The sequence below is a fragment of the Heterodontus francisci genome, chromosome 27 (assembly GCF_036365525.1).
Source record: "Heterodontus francisci isolate sHetFra1 chromosome 27, sHetFra1.hap1, whole genome shotgun sequence".
NCBI lineage: Eukaryota > Metazoa > Chordata > Chondrichthyes > Heterodontiformes > Heterodontidae > Heterodontus > Heterodontus francisci.
In genome coordinates this window covers 57,368,021-57,391,786 of record NC_090397.1, presented here as the reverse complement: position 1 = coordinate 57,391,786, position 23,766 = coordinate 57,368,021, and the positions used below count along the sequence as shown (strand labels likewise).

General features: G+C 44.0%; 1 protein-coding gene across 7 annotated transcripts in view; it reads left to right on the top strand.

The window, feature by feature from the left end:
- The window catches only part of nrf1 (nuclear respiratory factor 1), a 77,185-nt gene that overhangs the window by 17,486 nt on the left and 35,933 nt on the right, over positions 1–23,766 (top strand). For 3 of the 7 annotated variants that reach the window (XM_068059430.1, XM_068059429.1, XM_068059434.1), the window contains exons 3-9: positions 1,245–1,359; positions 1,994–2,083; positions 3,677–3,803; positions 7,354–7,494; positions 14,599–14,757; positions 18,109–18,294; positions 21,547–21,648. In XM_068059430.1, the coding sequence (XP_067915531.1) occupies positions 1,245–1,359; positions 1,994–2,083; positions 3,677–3,803; positions 7,354–7,494; positions 14,599–14,757; positions 18,109–18,294; positions 21,547–21,648 (920 nt within the window). The remainder of the gene's footprint in view (positions 1–1,244; positions 1,360–1,993; positions 2,084–3,676; positions 3,804–7,353; positions 7,495–14,598; positions 14,758–18,108; positions 18,295–21,546; positions 21,649–23,766) is intronic. The other 4 variants (XM_068059432.1, XM_068059436.1, XM_068059431.1 and 1 more) reach the window with 3 other exon arrangements.

The window sequence follows — 23,766 nt, the reverse complement described above, 5'->3', positions numbered from 1 at the left end:
AACAGAGGCTGCTGGATAAGTGATGTAGAGTGGGAATCCTGTCTGAAATACAAAGGTACTGAAGATAATTGTGGAAATCCCCAACTTGGCAGCGGACTGCACATTGATCCTGTGACCTCCGTGGTCTGTATGACTCAGTATTACACCATGTATTATAGTTACTGAGATTTTGGGGCAACTTTTGTTTCACATTCTCCCATTTCTTTAACTGTGTGTTGACGTAACCTCTGACTTATTAAGTGTTCAACTTAACAGCATTTTCAGCTACCCAAAATACTTAATTTTCCCAGCAAATAACCGAGCCACAGAGACCAGGTTGAATTCCCAGTCTGTGTTGAGTTAGCTGCCTGCAGCCAAGTATAGGTAGAAACATAGAAAAATTTATGACACAGAAGGAGGCCATTCATGGTTATGCCAGCCAAGAAAGAGTTATCCAGTCTAATCAGCCTAAAGATCTGACTCCTGCTCGATCCTAAGTGGAATTTTGCACCCACCTCGTCTTCTCTCTTCCCCACACTGCCTGCCCTCAAAAAACAAAACTAAAAACAGATTAACTGGTTGTTGCTGTTTGTGGGATCTTGCTGTGCACAGATTGTTGTAATGTAGGAAACAGCCAGTGACTACACTTCAGAAATACTTCATTGGCTGTAAAGCACTTTGAGACATCCTGTGTTTGTGAACGGCGCTATATAAATGCAAGTCTTTCTTTGCAACGCATCACCGCTGTTCCCAGCTTCACAGACACAGCAGATTGTACCAGAAGTGGGCATATCTGATTTTAGAACAAAAACTTCGGAAGGGGTGGGGGTTATATTGTTTAACCACAACTGAGGAAAAATGGGAACAAAGAATTCTTTTAGTTCAAAATAAGCAGCTGAATCTCATGTTTGTGTTTTACTTTTTATTATCTACTGGTTCCCCCTTCCTTCTCCAAATGTGAATCTTCCTCTCCACATTTTTGATTCTGTCTGCTGGGTTTAAGATTAAGAAGTGGTTTGAAGTTCTGCTGATGACTGCCTCCAGTTTTCCAATTTAGAGCTCTTGCAGGAATTGTGTGGAGTGAGAATGCAAGTTGCAGATAAACCCAGGAGGTTTGTGTTGGGAGTTCAAGCAAGAGTGGAGGCCACCGCAGGATCTTTGCAAACTAATAAAGGAACGCAGCGCAGTAACTAACGGCACCAGGCGTGCTTTACAGTGTTGGGAGAGGTGTGCGGCTCACTGACCTCTCACCTCTCTGCTTTCAGGTCCAGTGGGAATGGCGGCAGCTGCTGCTGTGGCAACGGGCAAGAAACGGAAACGACCCCACGCCTTTGAGTCCAATCCATCAATACGCAAAAGGCAGCAGACGCGTTTGCTACGGTGAGACTGCACTCCATGGCCAAGGAATCCCAGCCCAGAACACCAGCTCCCAAGTAAAAGATAGCTGTATAAGCGAGGGTCCAATGTAGGGCAAAAAAACTGATCCCACGTGCAAAGGGAATGAACCAGGAGGAAAGATGAAAGAAGGATGATCTCTGCAGTCTAGAAAGATGATGGTTGGTGAGGGTGGGGCAGTCTCTTTGAGAAATGCAAAGTACTGAAGTAAATGGTGTAGGTTAAGTGATAATGTAGATTCATTATTTCAAAACACAATAAGGTAATAGCCCCAGATGAACATAGGAACAGGAGTATGCCAATTGACCCCTCAAGCCAGTTCAATAAGATCATGGCTGATCTGTATCTTGTGATAAACAAGTGGACATTAATAAAAAATAAATTTAGAACAAATATTAAAAGTTTTTTAATTTAATGTGAGAAACTTTTGAATAATCTGCCAAGCAAAGTGTTAGAGGCAAAAACACTGGGATTATTCAGAATACAACAAAATGCCATGATGGGAGAGTGTATGTAGTGGCGATGTATCTTGATTGGTCCAGTGACCTTTTCTTATTTAATTGATTGATTACTTTTTAAAAAAAAAAGCTGATGTAGAATTTCACTTTTCTTTTCAAAGCAGCCCCAATGGTGTAGTTAGTAAATACACTGCCCAGAGCCTGGCCGTGCACCGGAAAGATCCCTGCTTCAAATCCACATCTGTAACTGAGTGAGTTGATCTTCTGAGGTTAAGTCACATTGTTAGAGTGGAGGACGTTTCACTCTGCATCTATTGTCAAGCCTGGGAGTACATGATACTGGAACCATAGACAGAAAAGTCTTGCACTCTCTGGTACTGACACTGAGGGCTGTAAATAAGTAAATGGCTGGGTCTCTTCTAAAGATTTGGTGTGAGGTACCACACTGTTCACAACTGGCGGTTGGACGAGAGCTGTTCACTCTTTTGAGCATTGTATCGATGGTTGGTCACTCTGCTGATTAATCTGCCCTGGTGCTACTCAAAACTTATGTCATGCATTCCAAAGACATTCTAACTTCACTTGCCACAGATTGAAGGCGATCTATTTATATGTATTTAATATACCAATAGATAAACGACACAACATAGTGTGTTAGCTCTCCGTCATGTTTAGCTTTCCTCTGGAGGTCTGAGTTTTATTTTCCAAACAGCTCCCTGTGCCAGTTGTTTGTGTGTTTTCCACCTGTGGTGCATCATTTTCAAATCACTTTTTTTTTGTTTGTATCACTTTTATTTCATCCTTTTTTTCCCCTCTTCATACTTCTTTAAAATGGGTATGTTTCTGCCAGTGAGTGTCAGCAGGCTATGATGGTGGGTGTCACAGATAAGCCTGTACCTTCTCTCAACGATCAGGGGCAGGAACCTTGGTTGTTCCTCCTACCCTAAGCTTTGCGACAATTATAGTAGCCCACCAGAGTTCTGGCAGAGATCAGCCAGCTCGGCACAGACTGTGGATCAAACCCAGGACTTTCCTGACCTTTAATGGCTGGCGACCGCACTGGACAGTACGTTTATTAACAGAGCCATTGGGAGGACCCCATGTTTTAAACACATTATAGGAGCAGAGCCTAGGGGACCATAATTCTGCACCTAATTCCTGTTATACCCAATACGAGTGTTTTGCTTTTGAAGCTTGATTGAAAACTGCTCAGTATGACAGAGGTGCTCCTTTCAATCAATATTGTTGCTGTATTAAAAGCTCCCAATTTTTTACAGTATGCAGCTATTGGTCAGGGCTGACTAACTGCGAAGGGTCCGAACTTAATTTGGTGGTGTTTCTGGGCTAGTAAAATCTATACTGAATAGTTCAAGGTCCAGACCCATGAGTTTCTTTCTTCCTTCTACCTATAACCTTCATTAAAACCTATTGGCCATAAGTGTTCCAGATAAATGTTATTGAGCATATTTGGAGTAATTTAATCAGTCTGTTAAAGAACTTTTAAGTGATTTTTCTATTGCAGTTAGGGCAGCAGGAGAGTGGAGCTGAACCAGGGGATAAACTTTTGCTGTCCCATTTTGTTTTTTTTTGGCAGTATGCTCTGGCCTGTTGCGATTAGGGAATTTAGAATCATTGTACTACTTTGGGACACTCAAAAAAAAAAAAAATAATAATAATAATCAGGTCTAGGCTACTACTGGGAGGCACGGAATCCGTGTCCATCGCACTAATATGCCTGTGGTAGTGCCAATAGCCAAAGTGAAACCGGTGTTGGGTTCTTTGTTCTGAAACTCGGCTTTCATCATCTCATCAGAGCTTCTGTTTTTCTGTTCTCTGTCCCTCAGAAAACTACGGGCCACTTTAGATGAATACACAACCAGAGTTGGGCAGCAGGCGATCGTGCTCTGTATCTCGCCCTCCAAACCAAACCCAGTTTTTAAAGTGTTTGGAGCTGCTCCTCTTGAGAATGTGGTAAGTGATGAATAGCTTGTGTAGGTGGGTTTTCCTCTTCTGTTCCGCCCCTCATTTTAGGCTCTGTGCTCCCTGTCAGGACAGCCAAGTGCCAAGTTCAGTTGTGGTTCACAAGCAGAAGGGTCAATGATTTGATTGCAGGTACCTGTGTTTCTGGGTCATGTGTTGGGCTGCATTACTGTGAGATTCCCCCAGCCACCACCCCCCCAACCAAAATCTCAGTACATGTCTGTGGATCCCACAGGTTAGCACACATATGGGTAAAATGTTGGATTCATCTTATGAGGATGCCCCTAATCAGTATTAACAGAGTGTCTCGCAGCATCTGTGGAGAGAGAAGCAGAGTTAACGTTTCAGGTCAGTGACCCTTCTTCAGAACTAGCAAATATTAGAAATGTAAAAGGTTATAAGCAAGTAAAGCAGGGGTGGGGCAAGACATAACAAAGGAGAAGGTTTAGATAGGACAAGGTCACAGAATAGCTGACCAGAAGGTCGTGGAGCAAAGGCAAGCAATATGTTAATGGTGTGTTGAAAGACAAAGTGTTAGTACAGATAGGGTGTTAATGGACTGAAAGTTGAACAGCCACATTATGGACTTTCAGTCCATTAACACCCTATCTGTACTAATGCTTTGTCTTTCAACACACCATTAACATATTGCTTGCCTTTGCTTCACGACCTTCTGGTCAGCTATTCTGTGACCTTGTCCCATTTACACCTCCTTTGTTATCTCTTGCCCCACCCCTGCTTTACTTGCTTATAACCTTTTACATTTCTAATATTTGCTAGTTCTGAAGAAGGGTCACTGACCTGAAACATTAACTCTGCTTCTCTCTCCACAGATGCTGCCAGACCTGCTGAGTATTTCCAGCATTTCTTGTTTTTATTTCAGATTTCCGGCATCCACAGTATTTTGCTTTTATTAACAGAGTGTCTTCTGGCTTTTCCCCAGCAAACATAGTAAGTTGCAGGACTTGCTGCCTCCTCCCCATGACCACCCCAGGCCACCATCATGTGCCTTCTTGCAACTAATTTGAGTAGTATTTGCAGAAGCCTTAGAGCCAGCTCCATGCCTACCCTTGGTGTAAGGTCTGCAGGGGAAGAGTGAAATTAGAACATCCAGTACAGCTGCTTTTCTATCTCCCAACATCCCCCAGTGGAGCTCCTCTCCTGAAGGTGTTGCTGTGGGTACAGTTCCATGGGTCAATATCTCTTGGAGCTGTTCATCATCTGTCTTAGAGAGTCTGGAGCCTACTGGCATTGCAACTGATCCCTTTTGTGCTCCCCCACATCACAAAAGCAGTTAGTTCTCCCACCTCGCATCCTCCCTTGCCCGGGGGCACTAATACTTTGTAATACCCAGTGGAGCAACTTTAGCACGATTGTTGTTTGAAGGATTCTGAATGGTTCCAGGGATGGGGGATTTTAGTTACAAGGTTAGTTTGGAAAAGCTGGGGCTCTCCCTGGAGCAAAGGAGATTGAGGGGAGATTTGATAGAAGTGTACAAGTTTATGACAGGCTTAGATAAGCTAGACAAGGAAAAACAGTTCCCATTAATTGATGGTACAAGGACTCAGGGATACAGATTGAAGATTTTGGGCAAGAAGCACTTTTTTTCGCAGCGAGGGGGTAATGATGTGGAATTTGCTGCCCACGAGGGAGGTGGAAGCGGTGATGATACGTGAAATCAATGATTTCAAAAGGAAGTTGGATGGGCATTTGAAGGAAATAAACTTGCAAGGCTAAGGGGATCGAGCAGGACTGACTGGATTGCTCCGCAGAGTGCTGGCATAGATCTGATGGGCTGAATGGCCTCCCTTCTATGCCATAAATGACTCTGACTTAAAGGCCTGCTCGGGTATGAAATTGAAACCCGACCCTGGCCCAACCCTACCACATTGAACCCGACCCGGGCCCGAGTCCTTTGATTTTTTTTCCCGCGCCCAACTCGACCCGACTTCTGTAATAAAGTCAATTATATCAAACATACCTTGTCCAAATGTTGTGATTCTCCGTTCCAGCAGCAGGCTATTCCTGCAGAATCGTGCAGAAGTTCCCTCCCTGCGCAAGGCAGCACTGTGCCCGCGTCCAGCCCGACCCGACCCCGAATGCCGGACCCGGAAGAGAGACCTGACCTGAACCCAACACATGTCGTCGGGTCTGGTTGGGTTCGGGTCGTGTAGCCATGCTTTACTCTGACTCTAACTCAGCAAACTTGGAGGGGAACACAGGCCAGTGTGGAATGCTTCATGCTGTGAAACGGTTTTTAACTTTGAGCTGACTCCTCAATAACCACTTCCCATCGGTCATTGGGATGGGTTATTATGACCTCTGAATAAATCCAGTGAAGAGGGTTGAGTTTCAACTAAAAAAGCATCCAGTAATCAGATGACCCAATCAGTGTGCTGTTGTGAGTGTCAGGGCTGGTGGCTGGGTAAGGGTAGGTGGACCGAGAAACCCCAGGCTGTTCTGCTAGGGGGTTTATTCCCTCCAGAGGGATTGCATTACAATGCATTTCAGCGGAACACTGCGAGATGCTGTCGGTCAAAGGTAGGATTGTGTTGGCAAATGTGCAGATCGATGTGAATTTACTTGTTAAGGTATTCCCCTGGGGATCCAAAGCCAGCATCTGCTTTTCAAAGAAAACACACACCTGGCTTTACTATTAATTGGGGTGTGGTGAAGGTTAGTGTTCGAGCTGTAACAAAGCATGGAATTGTTGCCCATTTTACCTAATGTGACAAAGTTTATTTTCTTTCCTTCGATTTTCTTACATTGATGTAAATTTTTGCTGTTCCTTGCCATCCTGCAGTCTGCCATTCAAGTACAGCTTCAGTTCAGAAGTGTCCACTGTCCAATATCTTTAATTTTCCCTTCCCATTTCTCAATTGCACTGACTCCTCTTGTGCGATTTTAATACTGTTCCATTCTGCTTATTTTCTCATTGTGAGAACCCTTCACTGTTGTTTTAAACAATATTTCTTCCTTTTTGGGGGCAGTGGTAGTGGTGTTTCACAGCCAAGCTTGGGGATTTTTTCCAGGCTTCTGCTAACACATTTCACTTGGGATTGCTGTGAGACTGACTTGCCTCCTTCCCCGTGTGGTAGTCTATGTCCCCTTTTTGTCTGACCCCTCATGATGCAAGTGCCGGATTGGAACCTAAATGCATGTTGGCATCAGCAGGCATCAAACCAAGTGTGATGTTCATCTCGTGCAAATGCACTAACATCATACAAGATTGGGGAGAGGGGAGGAGGAGAGAAGTGTGACTGTCCCTCCTTGGAGATATTTGTCCTTGAAACACTGACGTGGCTCTTCAGTACTCTGGCAATTATTGTGCCTTTGTTCCAATTCCTGGTTGCCTGTGCTGGTTAGTAACCTCCCTCTCCTCCCTCGTCACCTTCCCTCTGCAGTACAGCAGCAGATGTGACCATGTTTTGCTAATGCAGCTCGTTGCTGTGGAGCACCTGGAGCAGGCTGTTGCCAGGCGCTGGTTCCCTCGGTTGCCACCCAGTAGTTTGTTTACCTAATACCTCTGCCTTTCCCATAGGTACGCAAGTATAAAAGTATGATCCTGGAAGATCTGGAGTCAGCACTGGCAGAACATGCTCCCACGCCTCAAGAGATTAATTCTGACCTTCCACCGCTTACTATTGATGGAATCCCAGTCTCTGTGGACAAAATGACACAGGTGAGCTGAGCCTGTTTTGCATTGACAAGGCTTACGAGGGGAAGGAGAGGAGGAAGTGGAGCAGAGTCTTCTGAAATCTTCAACATAAGTGTCCTGATGAGAAGCTGATTTTTTTCTTTTCCACCACAGTTTTCTACTCTCCTGCTGTTCTCACCCCTTCCCCTCTCTACCACACATGCTTTCCTCCAGAAAAGTGTTGATTCCCTCTGGTCACTAGCCCATTCTGTGCCTTAGCCCACTGGCTCGGCTTCACGTGCGGCCTCAATTTAGCAGGCTGTAAGAAGAGGGATGGCTTTGTTGGGATTGATTTTCCGTCTCCGTTTCACATACGCAGTTTTCTGCAGTCCTAGCTACCTCCACATACTCTATTCCCCCCACCCCCACCTGGCCCCAACCCTGCACCCTACTTTTCCTTAATCAAAGTTTTGAAAGTCATTTTAGTGTCCCCTTTCCAGTATGAGATCAGAAAGGTGATTAAATCTGGGGTCGTCTTGTTCTATATGGCTCAGTAGCACATGACAAAATCTCATAGACAGATGGTTTTGGATTCAAACTCCACACCAGGACTTGAGTCTGTGATCCATGCTGATCCTCAGTGCAGTTCTGAGGAAGCATTGTGTTCTTGGAGGTGTCTTTCTGTGATTGAGACATTTAAAGCATTCTTGCTTGTTCGTTTGCTTTAGTAGACGATATAGAACCTATGGCACTATGTAAGGAATTCAGTCACTGTCCTGGCCAACATTCCTCCCTCAACCAACACCACAAAACAAAACAGATTAGCTATTTGAACTCATTACTGTTTTTGGGAATTAGAATCATAGAGTGATACAGCACAGAAGGAGACCATTTGGCCCATCATGCCTATTCTGGCTCTTTGGTAGAGCTATCCAATTAGTCCCATGTCCTTGTTATTTTCCTATAGCCCTGCAATTTTTTTTTCTCCAGGTATTTATCCAGTTCCCTTTGAAAATTATTATTGAATCTGCTTTCAACACCCTTTCAGACAGTGCATTCCAAAAACAGCTTGAATTTATATAGTGCTTTGATGCAATAAAATGTCCCAAGACGTTATAGCAGGGCAATTAGAAAAATTCACGGTTTTCAGGCAGAGTCAACATGGTTTTGTGAAAGGGAAATCATGTTTAACCAATTTATTGGAGTTCTTTGAGGGAGTTACATGTGCTGTGGATAAAGGGGAACCGGTGGATGTATTGTACTTAGATTTCCGGAAGGCATTTGATAAGGTGCCACATCAAAGGTTATTGCAGAAAATAAAAGCTCATGGTGTAGGGGGTAACATATTGGCATGGATAAAAGATTGGCTGGCTAACAGGAAACAGAGAGTAGGCATAAATGGGTCATTTTCTGGTTGGCAAGATGTAATGAGTGGTGTGCCACAGGGATCAGTGCTGGGGCTTCAACTTTTTACAATTTATATAAATGACTTAAATGAAGGGACTGAAGTTATGGTTGCTAAATTTGCTGATGACTCAAAGATAGGTAGGAAAGTAACTTGTGAAGAGAACCTAAGGATGTTACAAAGGGATATAGATAGGTTAAGTGAGTGGGCAAAGACCTGGCAAATGGAGTATAATGTGGGAAATTGTCCATTTTGGCAAAGAATAAAAAAGAAGCATATTATCTAAATGGTGAGAGATTGCAGAGCTCTGAGATGCAGAGGGATCTGGGTGTCCTCGTGCATGAATTGCAAAAGGTTGGTTTGCAGGTACAGCACGTAATTAAGAAAGACAATAGAATGTTATCGTTTTATAGGAGGGGAATTTAATACAAAAGTAGGGAGGTTATGCTTCAGCTATACAGGCATTGGTGAGACCGCATCTGGAGTACTGGTCTCCTTATTTAAGGAAGGATGTAAATGCATTGGAGGCAGTACAGAGAAGAGTTGCTAGACTAATACCTGGAATGGGGGGCTGTCTTACGAGGAAAGATTGGACAGGCTTGGCTTGTATCTGCTGGAATTTAGAAGAGTAAGAGATGACTTGATTAAAACGTAAGATCCTGAGGGGTCTTGACAGGGTGAATGTGGAAAGGATGTTTCCCCTTGTGGGAGAATCTAGAACTAGGGGTCTGTTTAAAAATAAGGGGTCGCCTATTTAAGACAGAGATGAGAATTCTTTTCTCTCAGAGGGTCATGAGTCTTTGGAATTCTCTTCCTCAAAAGGTGGTGGAAGCAGAGTCTTTGAATATTTTTAAGACAGAGGTAGATAAATTCTTGATAAGCAAGGGGTGGAAGGTTATCGGGGGTAGGTGGAAATGTGGAGTAATCAGTTCAGCCATGAACTTATTGAACGGCAGAGCAGGCTCGAAGGGCCGAGTGGCCTAATCCTGCTCCTAATTCATATGTTCGTATGACACATCACAGGAGAGTTATCAAACAAAATTTGACACTGAGCCAACTAAGGAGTTATTAAGTAGGCAATACCTTGGCCAAAGTGGAACATTTTAAGGAGTGTCCAGAGAGAGCTTTCTGGAAGGATAAAGAGAAAAGAAATAAAAAGTGTTAGAAAAAAGTAGAAATAGAAGTGATGGGCTCGGATCTGAAGCAGCAGCCAAAACTTCCTTGTGAATGGACTCAGGAAATGCATGTTTACACAACACCTCACTGCGTATTTTTCCCCCTCATTTTGGGAGTAGGTGGTTGCAAATTACACAGCAAACAGACCAAATTTCGAGGCCCTTTGAGGACTTAAACTGAATTGACAAGTGTCAGACATTGTTTAATTTCTACTAAAGTAAGGTAATAAGACTGAGAAAGGACAATAAACAGTGGAAACATAGGCTTCAAAGTATTAGTCTACATAACCAGAATCCTGGCGTACTGATGGATAGCTCACTGAAACCATCAGCGCTTTGTGTGGCAGTAGTAGAGAAAACAAACAAAATCTTGAGGTTTCAGCTGGAGGGATAGAGCATAAGTCCCAAGAAATAATTATGAACTTGTGCAAAATACTGACTGACTATTCCTTAAATCACTCTTAGTACTTCTCTTGCCACCATCAAAACTTCTTCAAAAGCTGTCAATTTGACCATGTTTTCAATCACCTTCCTGAACTCTCTTGTCCGTCACCCCTGCAAAGCCCCAAACGATGGAACCAGCCGGATGGCCTGCAGTAGTCTCTTCTAGTCTTCTATATTCTTGTTTCTACTTTTGCTGAATAACTCCTGACATGGGGTTGGGAGGTGGAGGGGAAAATATACCAGGGTTCCCAATCCTAATTGCTATCCAAAACCTGTACATAAGACAGGTGAGGACAGTATCCAACTTGGCTTTGCTGGCTTGGTTGGATAGTTCTCCAACAGTCACTTTCAAGGGTCACATACAAAGAGTGATCACCTTAACAGCGATACTGGAGGGATGTTGATACCTACGGGGCTGGACCCCAGTACAAATGAATGTCTTCAGGAACAGTAGGAGGAAGAGCGTAGTGTTTAGATAAGGTAAGAGATTTAGATTGAAGATATTTCCCCAGCTGCCACTGCCTCTCCCCTCTTGCATGCAATAAATAACTGGTGCCAAGTGCGTAGAGGTTTACTTAAGAACCTGAAGTGTCGCAGGTTCTCACCAATGCTAGTTTTACTGGGCAGTTGACAGCTTCTTCAGGTGAATTGTACAGCAAAAATAAAATACACGTCTTGCTTTTTAATTGCGCCGAGGATTGGTGTCTTGTGGGAAATGAACTTGTTGCTGGTTGTCTTTAGGTGGCACTTGTGGGCAGGTGTGACTTGCGCACATGTCACTCCTAATTTCAGCAGTTCCTTGTATTTATCGAATGCCAGCAGCACAAGTGTGTGTGTTTTATTTTCCTTGTTACTGAGCGGGCCAGGTGAGGCGGTTGCCATGAGCTACTAATTAGAGAGTAGGGCTGAGCCAGGTATGAGGCTGTTTGCTGATTATGTCCCCAGTGGATTATCAAAAGACCCTCCTAACAAGAGCCTCAAGCTGCTGCAGCCCCTTTGCACTCCCAATGCTATAATTAAAACCATCTGGAAACTGGCCAAAGGATCTAGGAACAGTTAGGGGGAGGAGGTAGTTTGAAAAAAACAGTGCATAAAGCAGGTTACTAAAACTGTAATCCTCCATTAGCAATTGAGGTTTCTTTATCCCTAGAAGTGGCCATTTTGTGCCAATAATTGACCTTTGATTCTGTTAAGCTAGATTCAAATGAATGTCAGCCTCTCTCTCTGCCTGTGTATATGTGTTTGGATGTGATTTCATTTCTTATAGCACTTTATCACATCTCTGAAACATCTCAAAATGCTGCAGGTAGAATGCATTACTTTAAAATGCTAAGACTTGCGTGGTGTCGTTACATGCAGCAGCATCTATTTTACACACTGCTGAACTCAAGCAGAATATTTAATGTAAAAAATCTTAACACAATGCTAGCCCAGGGGTTCCAAGGCAAGGTACAGCATACCTGCGCTGTTCCAACTGAGATTAGCTGGGCCCTCTGCTCTTAATGCTACAACAAGTGGGGCTGTTATTTATAGGCCAGAAAAGGCATTTGAATCCACATTGATGACTGACGGTTTCCTAATAGCGAATGACAGAGAAAAAGGCTGGAGTAATGTGAGAAAATGGGTACATAATGAAGTGTTAAGAGCCGCAGTGTTGTCACTGGGGTTGCTCTTTGTGTTTGTTCTCGGGTTGCGGGTGATGTTAACAAGGCCACATTTATTGGCCATCATCTGTTTCCCAAGAGGTTGGTGTTGGGCTGCTGGCTTTAAGTAATTGCTTTCAAACAACTGAATGGCTAGGTAAGACACTTCAGATGACATTAAGAGTCAACCACGTAGTCACATGTGGGCCAGACCAGATAAGGGTGATGAGTTTCCCTGAACACTGGTGCTAGGGCACTTTAGGAAAAATTGGATTTGAGCCAATATGCTGAGGTTGGTTCTAGGCTGTGATTGGGTAACTTAGTACTTTCCTGGTCTCTATGTTTCAGCTATTTAAAGAATAAACCTGATGAGCCTCTAGGGATTTCAAATATGTTTTCCAAATATCTGTATTCCTTCTGCTTCTGTTTTAACTTCTCCCGAAAAGTTGACTTTTTTCCATTGTGTGTTTTGCAGCTTGCAACAAAAGCAACAGGATCCTTTCTGAACCAGTAGTGTCAACCCCTCGCCATTATTTAGTTGCCACAGAACTATTTCCAGTGTCTGGATGTGTGTGTGCATTTTATATTTATGTAATATATGTAACATTTCTAACTAACTGACTGGATAATAATCTCTCAGCTTTGCGAGGAACACTTGCCCTGGGGCTTGGTGCCACTGAGCCTGATGCAATGCAGTGTAAGTCCCCAAATGCTGGCTGTGCACTCAAAGAAAGGAAGCAGCCAAAAGAGAAAAGGAACAGCCTTGTCCTGTCTTTAAGCTACAGTGAGTTGGTGCACGTTATTAGCAGGGACCTCGTGGAAGACTTGATGATCCAGTCGAATTAAACCCTTTGCAGTTCCATTGATAGCAAACCTGGAAAGTCCTAGATTCAGTCTGCAGTTATGCTGCGTTAGATGCTCTCAGTTCGGGCAGAGGTAGGATTTGTTGAGATAGAAAGGAACCTGTTCCCAATCATTTGGGTTCTTCTGTAAGGGCAGAGTCAAGTTTAACTGTGGCACTTCTCTTTATGCACCCTCCCTCCAAGTCAGATATCCTGCATACACACACAGTTTAGGCTCACACGTAAAGAATGGACATTTGAGAAAGGTGCCAGATGGTGAACTGTAGCACGCCCTACTTCCACCCCCAACTAAGATCATTTAAACAGGAACAACCAAGGGTTTAAGCTGTGACTTCCCAGGTGAGCATCAAGGGTTAGTTCTGCTGGATCATCCAGTCTGCAAAGAGGTCCCTGCTAATAACTTGTGCCAGCTTACTGCAGATTAAAAGCAGTTTTGGCAATTGTCTGCTAACATATCCCAGAAAAATTAGCACTTACAACAAAGAAAGAGACAAAAGAAAAGAAGATTGAAGTGTGGGGGAGAGGAGAAGGAAAACTGATAGAAATAATGGCACAACAGTGCCATGAGGAATGAGGTTTTAGTTTCTAAGCAGGAATAGAAACCAAATATTTGGACAATTAATCTATCTGGATTACACAGGTAATCTAAATCTAATTCATTTGGTGCTTTAATCTGGTCTGCATGTCTACATCAATCAATGGATGAGACACAGAAGCAAAATACTGCTGATGCTGGAAATCTGCAATGGAAACAGAAAATGTTGGAAATACTCAGCAGGTCAGGCAGCATCTGGGAAAAGAGAAACAGAGTTAATGTTTCAGGTCTGTGACTGTTTATCAGAACGGTTAGAAATGAAATAGGTTTTAAGCAAGTGAAAGGGGAGGGTGGAAAAAGAACAAAAGGGAAGGTCTGTGATTGGTTGGAAGACAGGAGAGATTAAATGAGCTGGTAGTGCAGGGCCAAAGGGTGTGGTAATGGGATGAGTAAAGAAAGAAAAGATGTAACTAGAGAAGGTGTGAATGACAGAATGATGAACATTATTAATGCATGAGGCACAGTTTGTTTAAACACCTGCTTTTTGGATGAGAAAAATGCATTCAAATTTATGTGAACTAATCTATTTTCAGTAAAAGGTTTAACAAATAATTTGCAGCACTAACATTTTCACTGGCGCACAAAAAAAATTCAAAGATAATAGCTAATAGAAGGGTTGCATGACTTCCACATATTGTTTAATCTTCTGTCTCAGGGCTTTTGACATCATCCGGCTCATCAAGTAAAGTACAGTTCCCCCTTCCCCAAAATGGAGTCAGAAACACAGAAGAATTTCACAAGCTGGAGTTGGTGTATCCATCCCATAGTTGGCAGTATTTCACAAACCGTGAAGTGCTCAGAATGTACATGGCCCGAAGAAGAATATGTCTTGTTGGTCCCAAAATTTAATAAAAATTCCTCACAGAGCTCCGTCTCTTGTATACCAAAACATTATCCGGCTATCGCTTTAATTTGCCAAAATTCTCTGCGTCTATGCCCTCCCTCCCTGTATCCTAAGCAGCCCATGCCCCATGAGTATTTGACTGGCCAGATTACCGTTCTACTCTGTCTTTGCCTCCTCCAGGCTCAGCTCCGTGCTTTCATTCCGGAGATGCTGAAGTACTCGACAGGGCGAGGGAAACCTGGCTGGGGTAAGGAGAGCTGCCGGCCCGTGTGGTGGCCCGAGGACATTCCGTGGGCCAACGTTCGCAGCGATGTGCGCTCAGAGGAACAGAAACAGCGGGTAAGCAAGACTGCAGACACACTGAAGGGACTCAGCTATATAGGACTGTGGGGACTTCTGAACTGAAGCTGTACTTGAATAGCAGATGGCAGGGTGGTGATGAACAGAAATTTACAACTCTGCAGTCACTGTTTTAGCTGTTATTTTTCCATTCCATTGTAAATTATTGCAACTCTCCTGCCACCTTTCAGGAGTGAACATTTGGTAACAAGGGGTAGTGACAGCTGTGTGAAAGTATTTTACGCCAGGCTCCCAATTCTATTGCAGTTCTGCCTTAAAACTGCAAAATAATTACAAATTCTAGTGTTTTGCTTTCTTAAGTGAGAATTGGGGAGTATTGTTTGCGGAACTTTGCCGCAGGAGTTTTAATGAGCGGAATCCAAGGTAGATGACCTAGAATTCATGTTCCTATGTTCCAAAAAGAAGGTTCGGTGGACTGAATAATCTGTTCTTGTTCTCTGGGTTCAAACTCTGAATTTCCTATAAATAATGAGGGAGGGGATTCACAGTAACTCGTTCCCACCCATGCTCAGATAAGGAAGCAGTTCATTCCCGCATGCAGCTAGATCTGGGCCACATTCAGGCTTGGACTGAAAAGTAGCAAGTGACATTTACACCACACAAGTGCCAGGCAATGACCATCCCCAACAAGAGAGAATCTAACCATCTCCCCTTGACATTCAATGGTATTACCATTGCTGAATCTCCCACCAACAACATCCTGAGAGTTACCATTGACCAGAAACTTAACTGGACCAGCTGTATAAATACTGTGGCTACAAGAACAGGTCAGAGGTCTAGAATTTTGCAGCAAGTAACTCACCACTTCACTCTCCAATTTTGTCCATATATGAGGCACAAATCAGGAGCGTTATGGAATACTCTCCACTTGTCTGGACGGGTACAGCTCCAACAACAAGTTCAACTCAAGAAGTTCAAAACCATCCAGGCCAAAGCAGCTTGCTTGATCGACATCCCATCCACCACCTTAAATGTTCACTCCCTCCACCACTAGCGCAGAGTAGCAGCAGTGTGTACCATCTATAAGGTGCACTGCAGCAACTTGCAAAGGCTTCTTTCACCACACCCTCCAAACTTGCAACCTCTGCCACCTAAAAGGACATGGGCAGCAGACGTATAAGAACACCACCACCTGCACGTTCCCCTTCAAGTTGCACACCATCCTGACTTGGAACTATATCGTTCCTTCATGTTGGCTGGGTCAGAACCCTGGAACTCCGTAACAGTACTGTGTGGGTGTACCTACACCACAAGGACTGCAGTGGTTCAAGAAGGCCACTCACCTCCATCTTCTCAAGGGATTAGCAATGAATGCTAGCCTTGTCAGCAGAACTCGCAGCCCATGAACAAATTTTAAATAAAACACCAACTCCACCAATCCCACCATGGCACCGCTCAGATTTGGAATGTGACCTGTAAGATCACTATTGAACCAGCAGCAGCACCACAATTAGTTGTCAATGTCATTTAGCTCTGGGCACACTTATTTGGCATGTCCCTTTTTGGTTGTTCTCAGCAGGTCACATTAACACAGAGGCATAACGGGGCTTCTGCTCAGGGCCTCCCCCTGGGATATGGAGCCCTGTCCAATATCCAGCACCCCTGTCAGAACTGGAGGACCTCCCTGCCCCGATCCCACTCAAACAAGAACCTGTCTGGGAGTCCCTGTGGCCGAGCGCAGTTGCCCAGCCTTCTCTGTTGGGGTAGGTTTTAATGGATGGGCAGGTTATGGAGGGCTGTTGTGCAGGGGGTGAAAAGGACCCTCCAATTCTTCTTGGTGCCCAGGGCCCCCAAGAATTCTTATTTCAGCACTGGTTCTCAGTGCCAGTTGCTTCTGCTTTTGGAGTGACTGCTGGTTTTGATTTTAATTCTGCTTTATTTACGTACCTTATTAAAAGAAGAAAATTGTGAAGGATCTCAACTGGGGACTCTGCAATGGGTGAGGTGAGTTTATCCCACAAGCTGTAGAGCCAAACAGACGTGGAAAGTCCCTGGTTCAATTCCTAGTCTGTGCTAAATTATTTGCTCTCAGCTGGGTGAGGGTCTCTGCAGTTAGACTCTGCATCCACGGGTTAACGAGGAGGGGCTCACAATGAGATAGTCGCTAATAAATCCAACATAGAATTCAGGAGAAAATTCTTTACTCGGAGAGATCACAAGGTATTTACAGCACAGAAACAGGCCATTTGGTCCATGTCGGTGTTTATGCTCCACACCAGCCTCCTCCCACCCTACATCATCTAACGCTATCAACATATCCTTATATTCCTTTCTCTCGCATTTGCATCCATGCTGTAAGCCTCACTACTCCCTGCAATAGCCAGTTCCACATTCTAATCACTCTGTTACACCTGAATTCCCTATTGGATATTGAGTACCTATCTTATATTTATGGCCCCATGTTACGGTCTCACTTGCAAGTGGAAGCAACCTCTTTGCGTCTGCCCTATCAAAGCCTTTCATACTTTTGAAGATCTCCATCAAGGGTTTGATAGGGCAGACGCAAACAAATTGCTTCCACTTGCATTCCCCAGTCTTCTCTTTTCTAGAGAAAAGATCCCCAGTCTGTTCAGTCTTTCCTGATAGGTATAATATATCAATTCTGGCATAATTCTCATAATTTTTTTTTTTGCTTCTTCTCCATTGCCTCTATATCCTTTTTGTAATGTGGAGACTATGTCTGCTCACAGGACTCCCAAGTGTGGTCTGACCAAGGTTCTATGCAAGTCTAGCATAACTTCTCTGATTTTCAATTCTACTCTTCTGGAAATGAACCCCAGTGCTTTGTTTGCTTTTTTTATGGCCTTATTAACCTGCATAGCTACTTTTAGTTATCTATATCCCCAGAATCCACTGTTCCTCTACCTCATTTAGACTCTTATTTTTAAAGGAGTATGTGTTCTCCTTATGCTTACCACCAAAATGTATTGCCTCGCACTTATCTATATTGAAGTTCATTTGCCAGTTACATGTTAGAATGGGAAACGTGCTGTCACAAGGACTAGTTAATGCGAATTGCATTGATGCATTTAAGGGGAAGCTAGGTATGTACATGAGGGAGAAAGGAGTTGATGTTTATGCTGATAGGGTTAGATGAAATGGGGCGAGAGGAGACTTGCGTGAAGCATGAAAACCAGCGCAGACCAGTTGGACCTAATGGCCTGTTTCTGTGCTGTAAATTCTATGTTAATCAGCCTGCTCCTGATTGCTATCCAGTGACTCCTGCTGCAAAGTGTTTATGCCTTTTGGGGGTGGGAAAGGACAAATGCATCAAATTTGAGATCCGATATTTTACATGACCATATTTGAAGGTTGAATTTTCCCCCATAGGTTTCCTGGACACAGGCACTGAGGACGATTGTTAAGAACTGCTACAAGCAGCATGGCAGAGAGGATCTGCTGTATGCTTTTGAAGATCAGCAGACACAGCAGCAGACACACATCGCCCATCTCGTCCCCTCTCAGACAGTGGTACAGACAATCAGTAACCCCGATGGCACAGTCTCTCTTATACAGGTGATTTTAAAGTTTTCTGTTTCTATGCACAGAATCGAATCTTTCTCTAGTTTCTCTCTTTAATTCGCCTCATGCCCTCTCCGAGCTCTTCTTGTCCATGAGTCCCACTTCCTGCTCTTGAATCCTAATCTCACTAAGGTGCTGATTCCTCAAATATTGTCCTCCTCCCCTTCAAATCTGCTGTCAACACCACCCACACCCTCAAAAAACCCACTCTTGGCCCCTCTGTCGTTGCAAACTACCACCTCATTTCCAACCTCCCTTTCCTCTCTGAAGTTGTTGAACATATTACTGCACCCAAATCCATGCCCAACTTTTCCGCAACTCTGTATTTAAACCTCTCCCATCAGGTTTCTGCCCTGCTACAGCAGTGAAAATGCCTTTATCAACTTCACAAATTGCATCGTCCAAAGTCTCTCCTTCCTCGTGGGACTGCACTAGCCTGGTTCCGTTCTTATCTATCCAGCCACAGCCATAGAATCTCCTGCAATGGCTTTTCTTTCTGTTCCTGCACCATTGCCTCTGGAGTCCCCCAAGGTTCTAACCTTGGCACCCTCCTATTTCTTTTCTACATACCTTGCCCCTCGGCGACATCAGCCAATGTCAGGTTCCACGTGTGCTGACAACATTCAACTCTACTTCACCACCTCCTCTCTCAACCCCTCCACTGCCTCTGATTTGTCACGCTGCTTGACCGACATCCAGCCTTGGATGAGCCAAAATTTCCTTCAATTAAATATTGGCAAGACCAAGCCCATTGTCTTCAGCCCCAGCCACAAGCTCCATTCCCTAGTTCCCAATTCCATCCCTCTCCCTGGCCACTGTCTCAGGCTGAACCAGATTGTTCACAACTTCAACATCCTATTGGACCCTGAGATGAGCTGCAGATCCCATATCCTCTCCATCGCAAAGACCACCTACTTCCACCTCTGTAATATCACCTGTCTCCACTGCTGCTTCAGCCCATTTGCTGCTACAACGCTCATCCATGTTTTTGTTACCTCCAAACTCCACTATTCCATTGCTTTCCTGGCCAGTCTCCTGCCTTCCATCTTCCATGAACTTGAACTCATCTAATACTCTGCTGCCCATAGCTTAACTCGCACCAAGTCCCTGTCGCCCATCACCCCTGTGCTTGCTGACCTACGTTGGCTCCTGATACGGCAGCATATCAGTTTTAAAATTCTCATCTTTATGTTCAAATCTCTCCGTGATCTCACCCCTCTGTAACTTCCTCCAGCCCTTCAACCTTAAAAGAACTCTGCACTCTTCCAACTCTGCTTTCTTGCGTATTCCACCACTTCCTTCGCTCCCACTATGCCTTCAGCTGTCTAAGCCCTGAGATCTGAAATTCCCTCTCTTAAAACCCCTCCGCCTCTCTCTCCTTCTCCTTGTCAGCGTTGGCTCAGTTGGTAGCACTCTTGCCTCTGAGTCTCAAGATTCTGGGTTCAAGTTCCATTCCAGGACTTCAGCACAAAAATCAAAGCTGACATTCCAATGCAGAACTGAGGGAGTGCTGCACTGTCGGACGTGCTGTCTTTCAGATGAGATGTTAAACTGAGGCCCCGCCTGCCCTCTCAGGTCAGCATAAAAGATCCCATGGCATTATTTTGAAAAAGAACAGAGGAATTACTCCCGGTGTCCTGGATAATATTTATCCCTCAATCAACATAACTTTAAAAAAAATAGATTATCTCGGCATTATCTCATTGCTATTTGTGGGAACTTGCTGTGCACAACTTGGCTGCCACATTTCCTAAATTACAACAGTGACTATACTTCAAAAGTACTTCATTGGCTGTAGAGTGCTTTGAGACATCCAATGGTCGTGAAAAGTGCTATATAAATACAAGACTTTCTTCCTTTAAAGAAGCTCATTAAAACCTACCCCTATGACTGAGCTTTTAAGTCATCTGTCCTAGTATCTCATCCTTTGACTCAGTCGGTTTTTGTCTGATCATGCTCCTATGAAGTGCCTTGGGATGTTTTATTCTGTTAAAGGTGCAATATTAATGCCAGTTGGTTATATCTAAGAATCCATTTGTATTATTAACAAATGATGGTTGACCAATATGTCACGTTATGTCGCAAGATGATAAATTATGCTGGGTCAGCAGTCAGGGGTAAGTGGGGTCGGCTGCAGGTTTGAGTCGGCAGTTGATACATTCTGAATCATCTCTTGTGGTTGTGATTTGGTGTGAGCTAGCTGTAAATGTGTGTCTGATACTTTCAGGGAAAACTGGTTAAACATTCCAACATTGTTTTGCTGATCACTTTTCTGCTCAGTTCTCCTGAAGGCACTGACCTTTGGGATGCAGATCCAAGATGCTACCGAAGTAGCCATTCCTCATGTGTGAGCCATTCCCCGAGTCTTGGCATGCTGTATTTGACCATAAGGTCTTTGCCGTGGCTCAGTTGGTAGCGCTCTTACCTGCGAGTCAAAATGTTGTGAGTTCAAGCCCCGCTCCAGAGACTTGAACCCATAATCCAGGCTGACACTCCAGTGCAGTACTGAGGAGCTGCTGCACTGATGGAGCTGCCATCTTTCACTCAATACATTAAACTGAGGCCCTGTCTCCCCTCTAAGCAACGTAAAAGATTCCACGGCATGATTCAAAGAGTTCTCCTGGGTATTTTAGCAAATATTTATCCCTCAACCAGCATCTAAAAGGGATGGGCTGGACATTTATTTCATTGCTGTTTGTGGCTTTCAAATTAGCTGCCATGTTTCCTACATTATAACTGTGTCTGCACTTCGAAAAGTATTTCATTGGTTGTAAACTGCTTTGGAATGTCCCACGCTAATGAAAGGTGCTATATAAATGCAAGTTTTTCTTTATTTATTAGACATCACATTTCACCCTGTTCCTGCCCTTGCCTGGCACCCATTTGCACTCCTTTCCAGTGAGGAGGGATTGTAGGGTATTGATCATGAGCTGGGACTGTGGCTGAATTTTTTTATTTCTCCGCCCCTCACCCTTTTTCCTCAGAGACACTGAAACTAATTAAAGGACCCCCAAACTCCCCCCAACCCCGGTTCAGACCAAAGTTGGGAACTAAGACCTTGCTGGTCCATGTAGCATTGTACCAGACTATACAGTCCATTTACTCCCTAAACATCAGGCAGAGCTGTGACACTGACTTATTATGATTTTAAACAAAGGACAATCTTTGGGATGGAGGTGGGTGGGCAATGAAGCTGCTCTGCTGCAGATTATAGCACTGTTCTTTCATGTCTGCCCTTGTTTGCAGGTTGGCACGGGTGCAACAGTTGCGACTCTGGCAGATGCGTCTGAACTCCCAGGAACGGTAACTGTTGCTCAGGTGAATTACTCCACTGTGCAGGACGGAGAGGTGAGGGTAGCAATCGCACACGCACTCACGGGGTGGGGGTTGTATCCCAACCCCCACTGAGCATGATCCATCACTGGCATCCAGTCATCACACGGGGTAGCAATGGAGATGCCCATGGTTTGGATGATCCTTTCCACCTGCCTGAAGGCAGGCCTTGTAAGGGGTTGTTGCATCAGAAGAGAGGAGGCCATTCAGCCCCATGAACCTGTTCCAAATTGTACCTCAACTCCTTTTACCTGCCTTTGATCCATATCCTTTAATATCTTTATCTGACAAGAAGCTATAGATCCCTCAGCCTTTTGGGAGATCAGTTTCCAGATTTTCACTACCCTTTGTGTGGAAAATGTGCTACCTGATTTCTCTTCTGAATGGCCTATGTCAGATTTTTAAATTATGCTTTCTTGTTCTGGATTCCACCACAAGCGAAAATATCATCCTTCAACCTTCCAAACTCAAGGGAATATAAACAAAGTTTATTTAATCTGGCTCCATAATGTAACCCTTTAAGCCCTGGTATCATTGTGGTGAATCTGCACTGCACCTACTCAGCGTATCTTTCCTGAGGTTCAGTGCCTAACCTGAACTTTGTTCTCCAGATGGGGTCTGACCATGGTTCCATACAACTGAAGCACATTTCATCAACTTTGTGTTCCAGTCCTCTTGAGATTAAGCTCAATATTCCCTTCGCCTTTTGATTTCTTTTTGTACCTGTGCACTAGCTTTTAGTGATTTGTGTATGTGGACACCTAAATCATTTTGTTCCTCCACAGCTCCTAGTCTCTCAGCATTAGAGACACAGAGAAAAAAAAGGTCAAAATATCTTCTTTTAGGAAAAGAAAATTAAAAATAATTGTAAATAGATTAAAATGTACCAATGTTACACCTGTTTTCTTGATCCGTAAATTAAAAAATTTAATTTGCCCAAGAATCTTAATCTCAATCATGTGTGATAGTTAATAGTGGGTTAATCACATCTTGTTTCATTGGCGTTGTCTGAAAAGACTCATCGTATTGTTTCCCTGTCGTCCTCTCTATGCATGACTGCGTATGAGTTGATCTGTGTATTGAACAGTTCGCATATTGAACGGTCTGTGTATTGCTTATTCTCTGTATTACTTGATCCTTGTATTGGGCAGTCAGTGTGTCGCCCTGCGTATTGGGTGGTCCGCACATGGCTCTGTGTATCCGGTGATCCTTTTGTCGCTGTGGCATTCCTGGTGTCGAACCACTGTAATACTGCACTGAGGATAGCAAAATTTCACCAAGTAGAAAATGGTTGAATTTTGAAAATGGTTGTGAGTTTCTTGTCACTCTGCCTTGCTATCATCTACTTCACCTCACTCCTTATGGAAATTCAGTAAGAAATTATTTTTACAGCCAGTGATATCTCTCACTGCTTCACCAGCCTTCACAAAGCCGTGGAGCCCATACCTGGTGAATGCTGTGGTGTGATCTAGCCTTTGACACAACAATTTTCAACTCAACACTCATACCCATGCCTAATAGTTTGCATTGAGATTAAAAAGGTGGAACGCTGACCAGGTAAATTAACAAGTGATGCTTAGATGATAACGCCAGGCTTTAGACAGTGGTTGGGTGAAACCTGTAGATAGTAAGTGAAAGAAGACCGAGGGGTTCTTCAGCTGTAAGGTGATACAGGAAGTCTGGATTGCAACGCGGGAGGATGTCAGTAGCATGCATGTTTGAAGCACGGATAATTCAGAGAACCAAAGAAAGACAAGAAAGGATGTAACAAAGAGAAAGTAACCTTGGAGACCAATCAAAAACGACAAACTGCTCTTCTATCCTGACTAGGAGAGTGTGCAAGGAGCTAATGGAATCTTCCCCCGTATGGGAGCAGGATTCAGGTCAGAAAATCTATGGCTGCTCACACTTGTGGCACAGAGCAGACTGTGCTGAATCCTGTGATGCATTGCCCAGCCCCTCATTCACCTTGATTTCCTGCATGTGGAAAATGCACACAGGGAGGAAGGACTGTGAGGAATAGGTTAGGGCAGTTTTGTATCGGCACTTAAAATTAATTTTGAAACTTTATTTTCTGCCTTGTTTGGTGTCTGCTGCCTATAGCCCAACTCACATCATGTCCTATTCACCCAT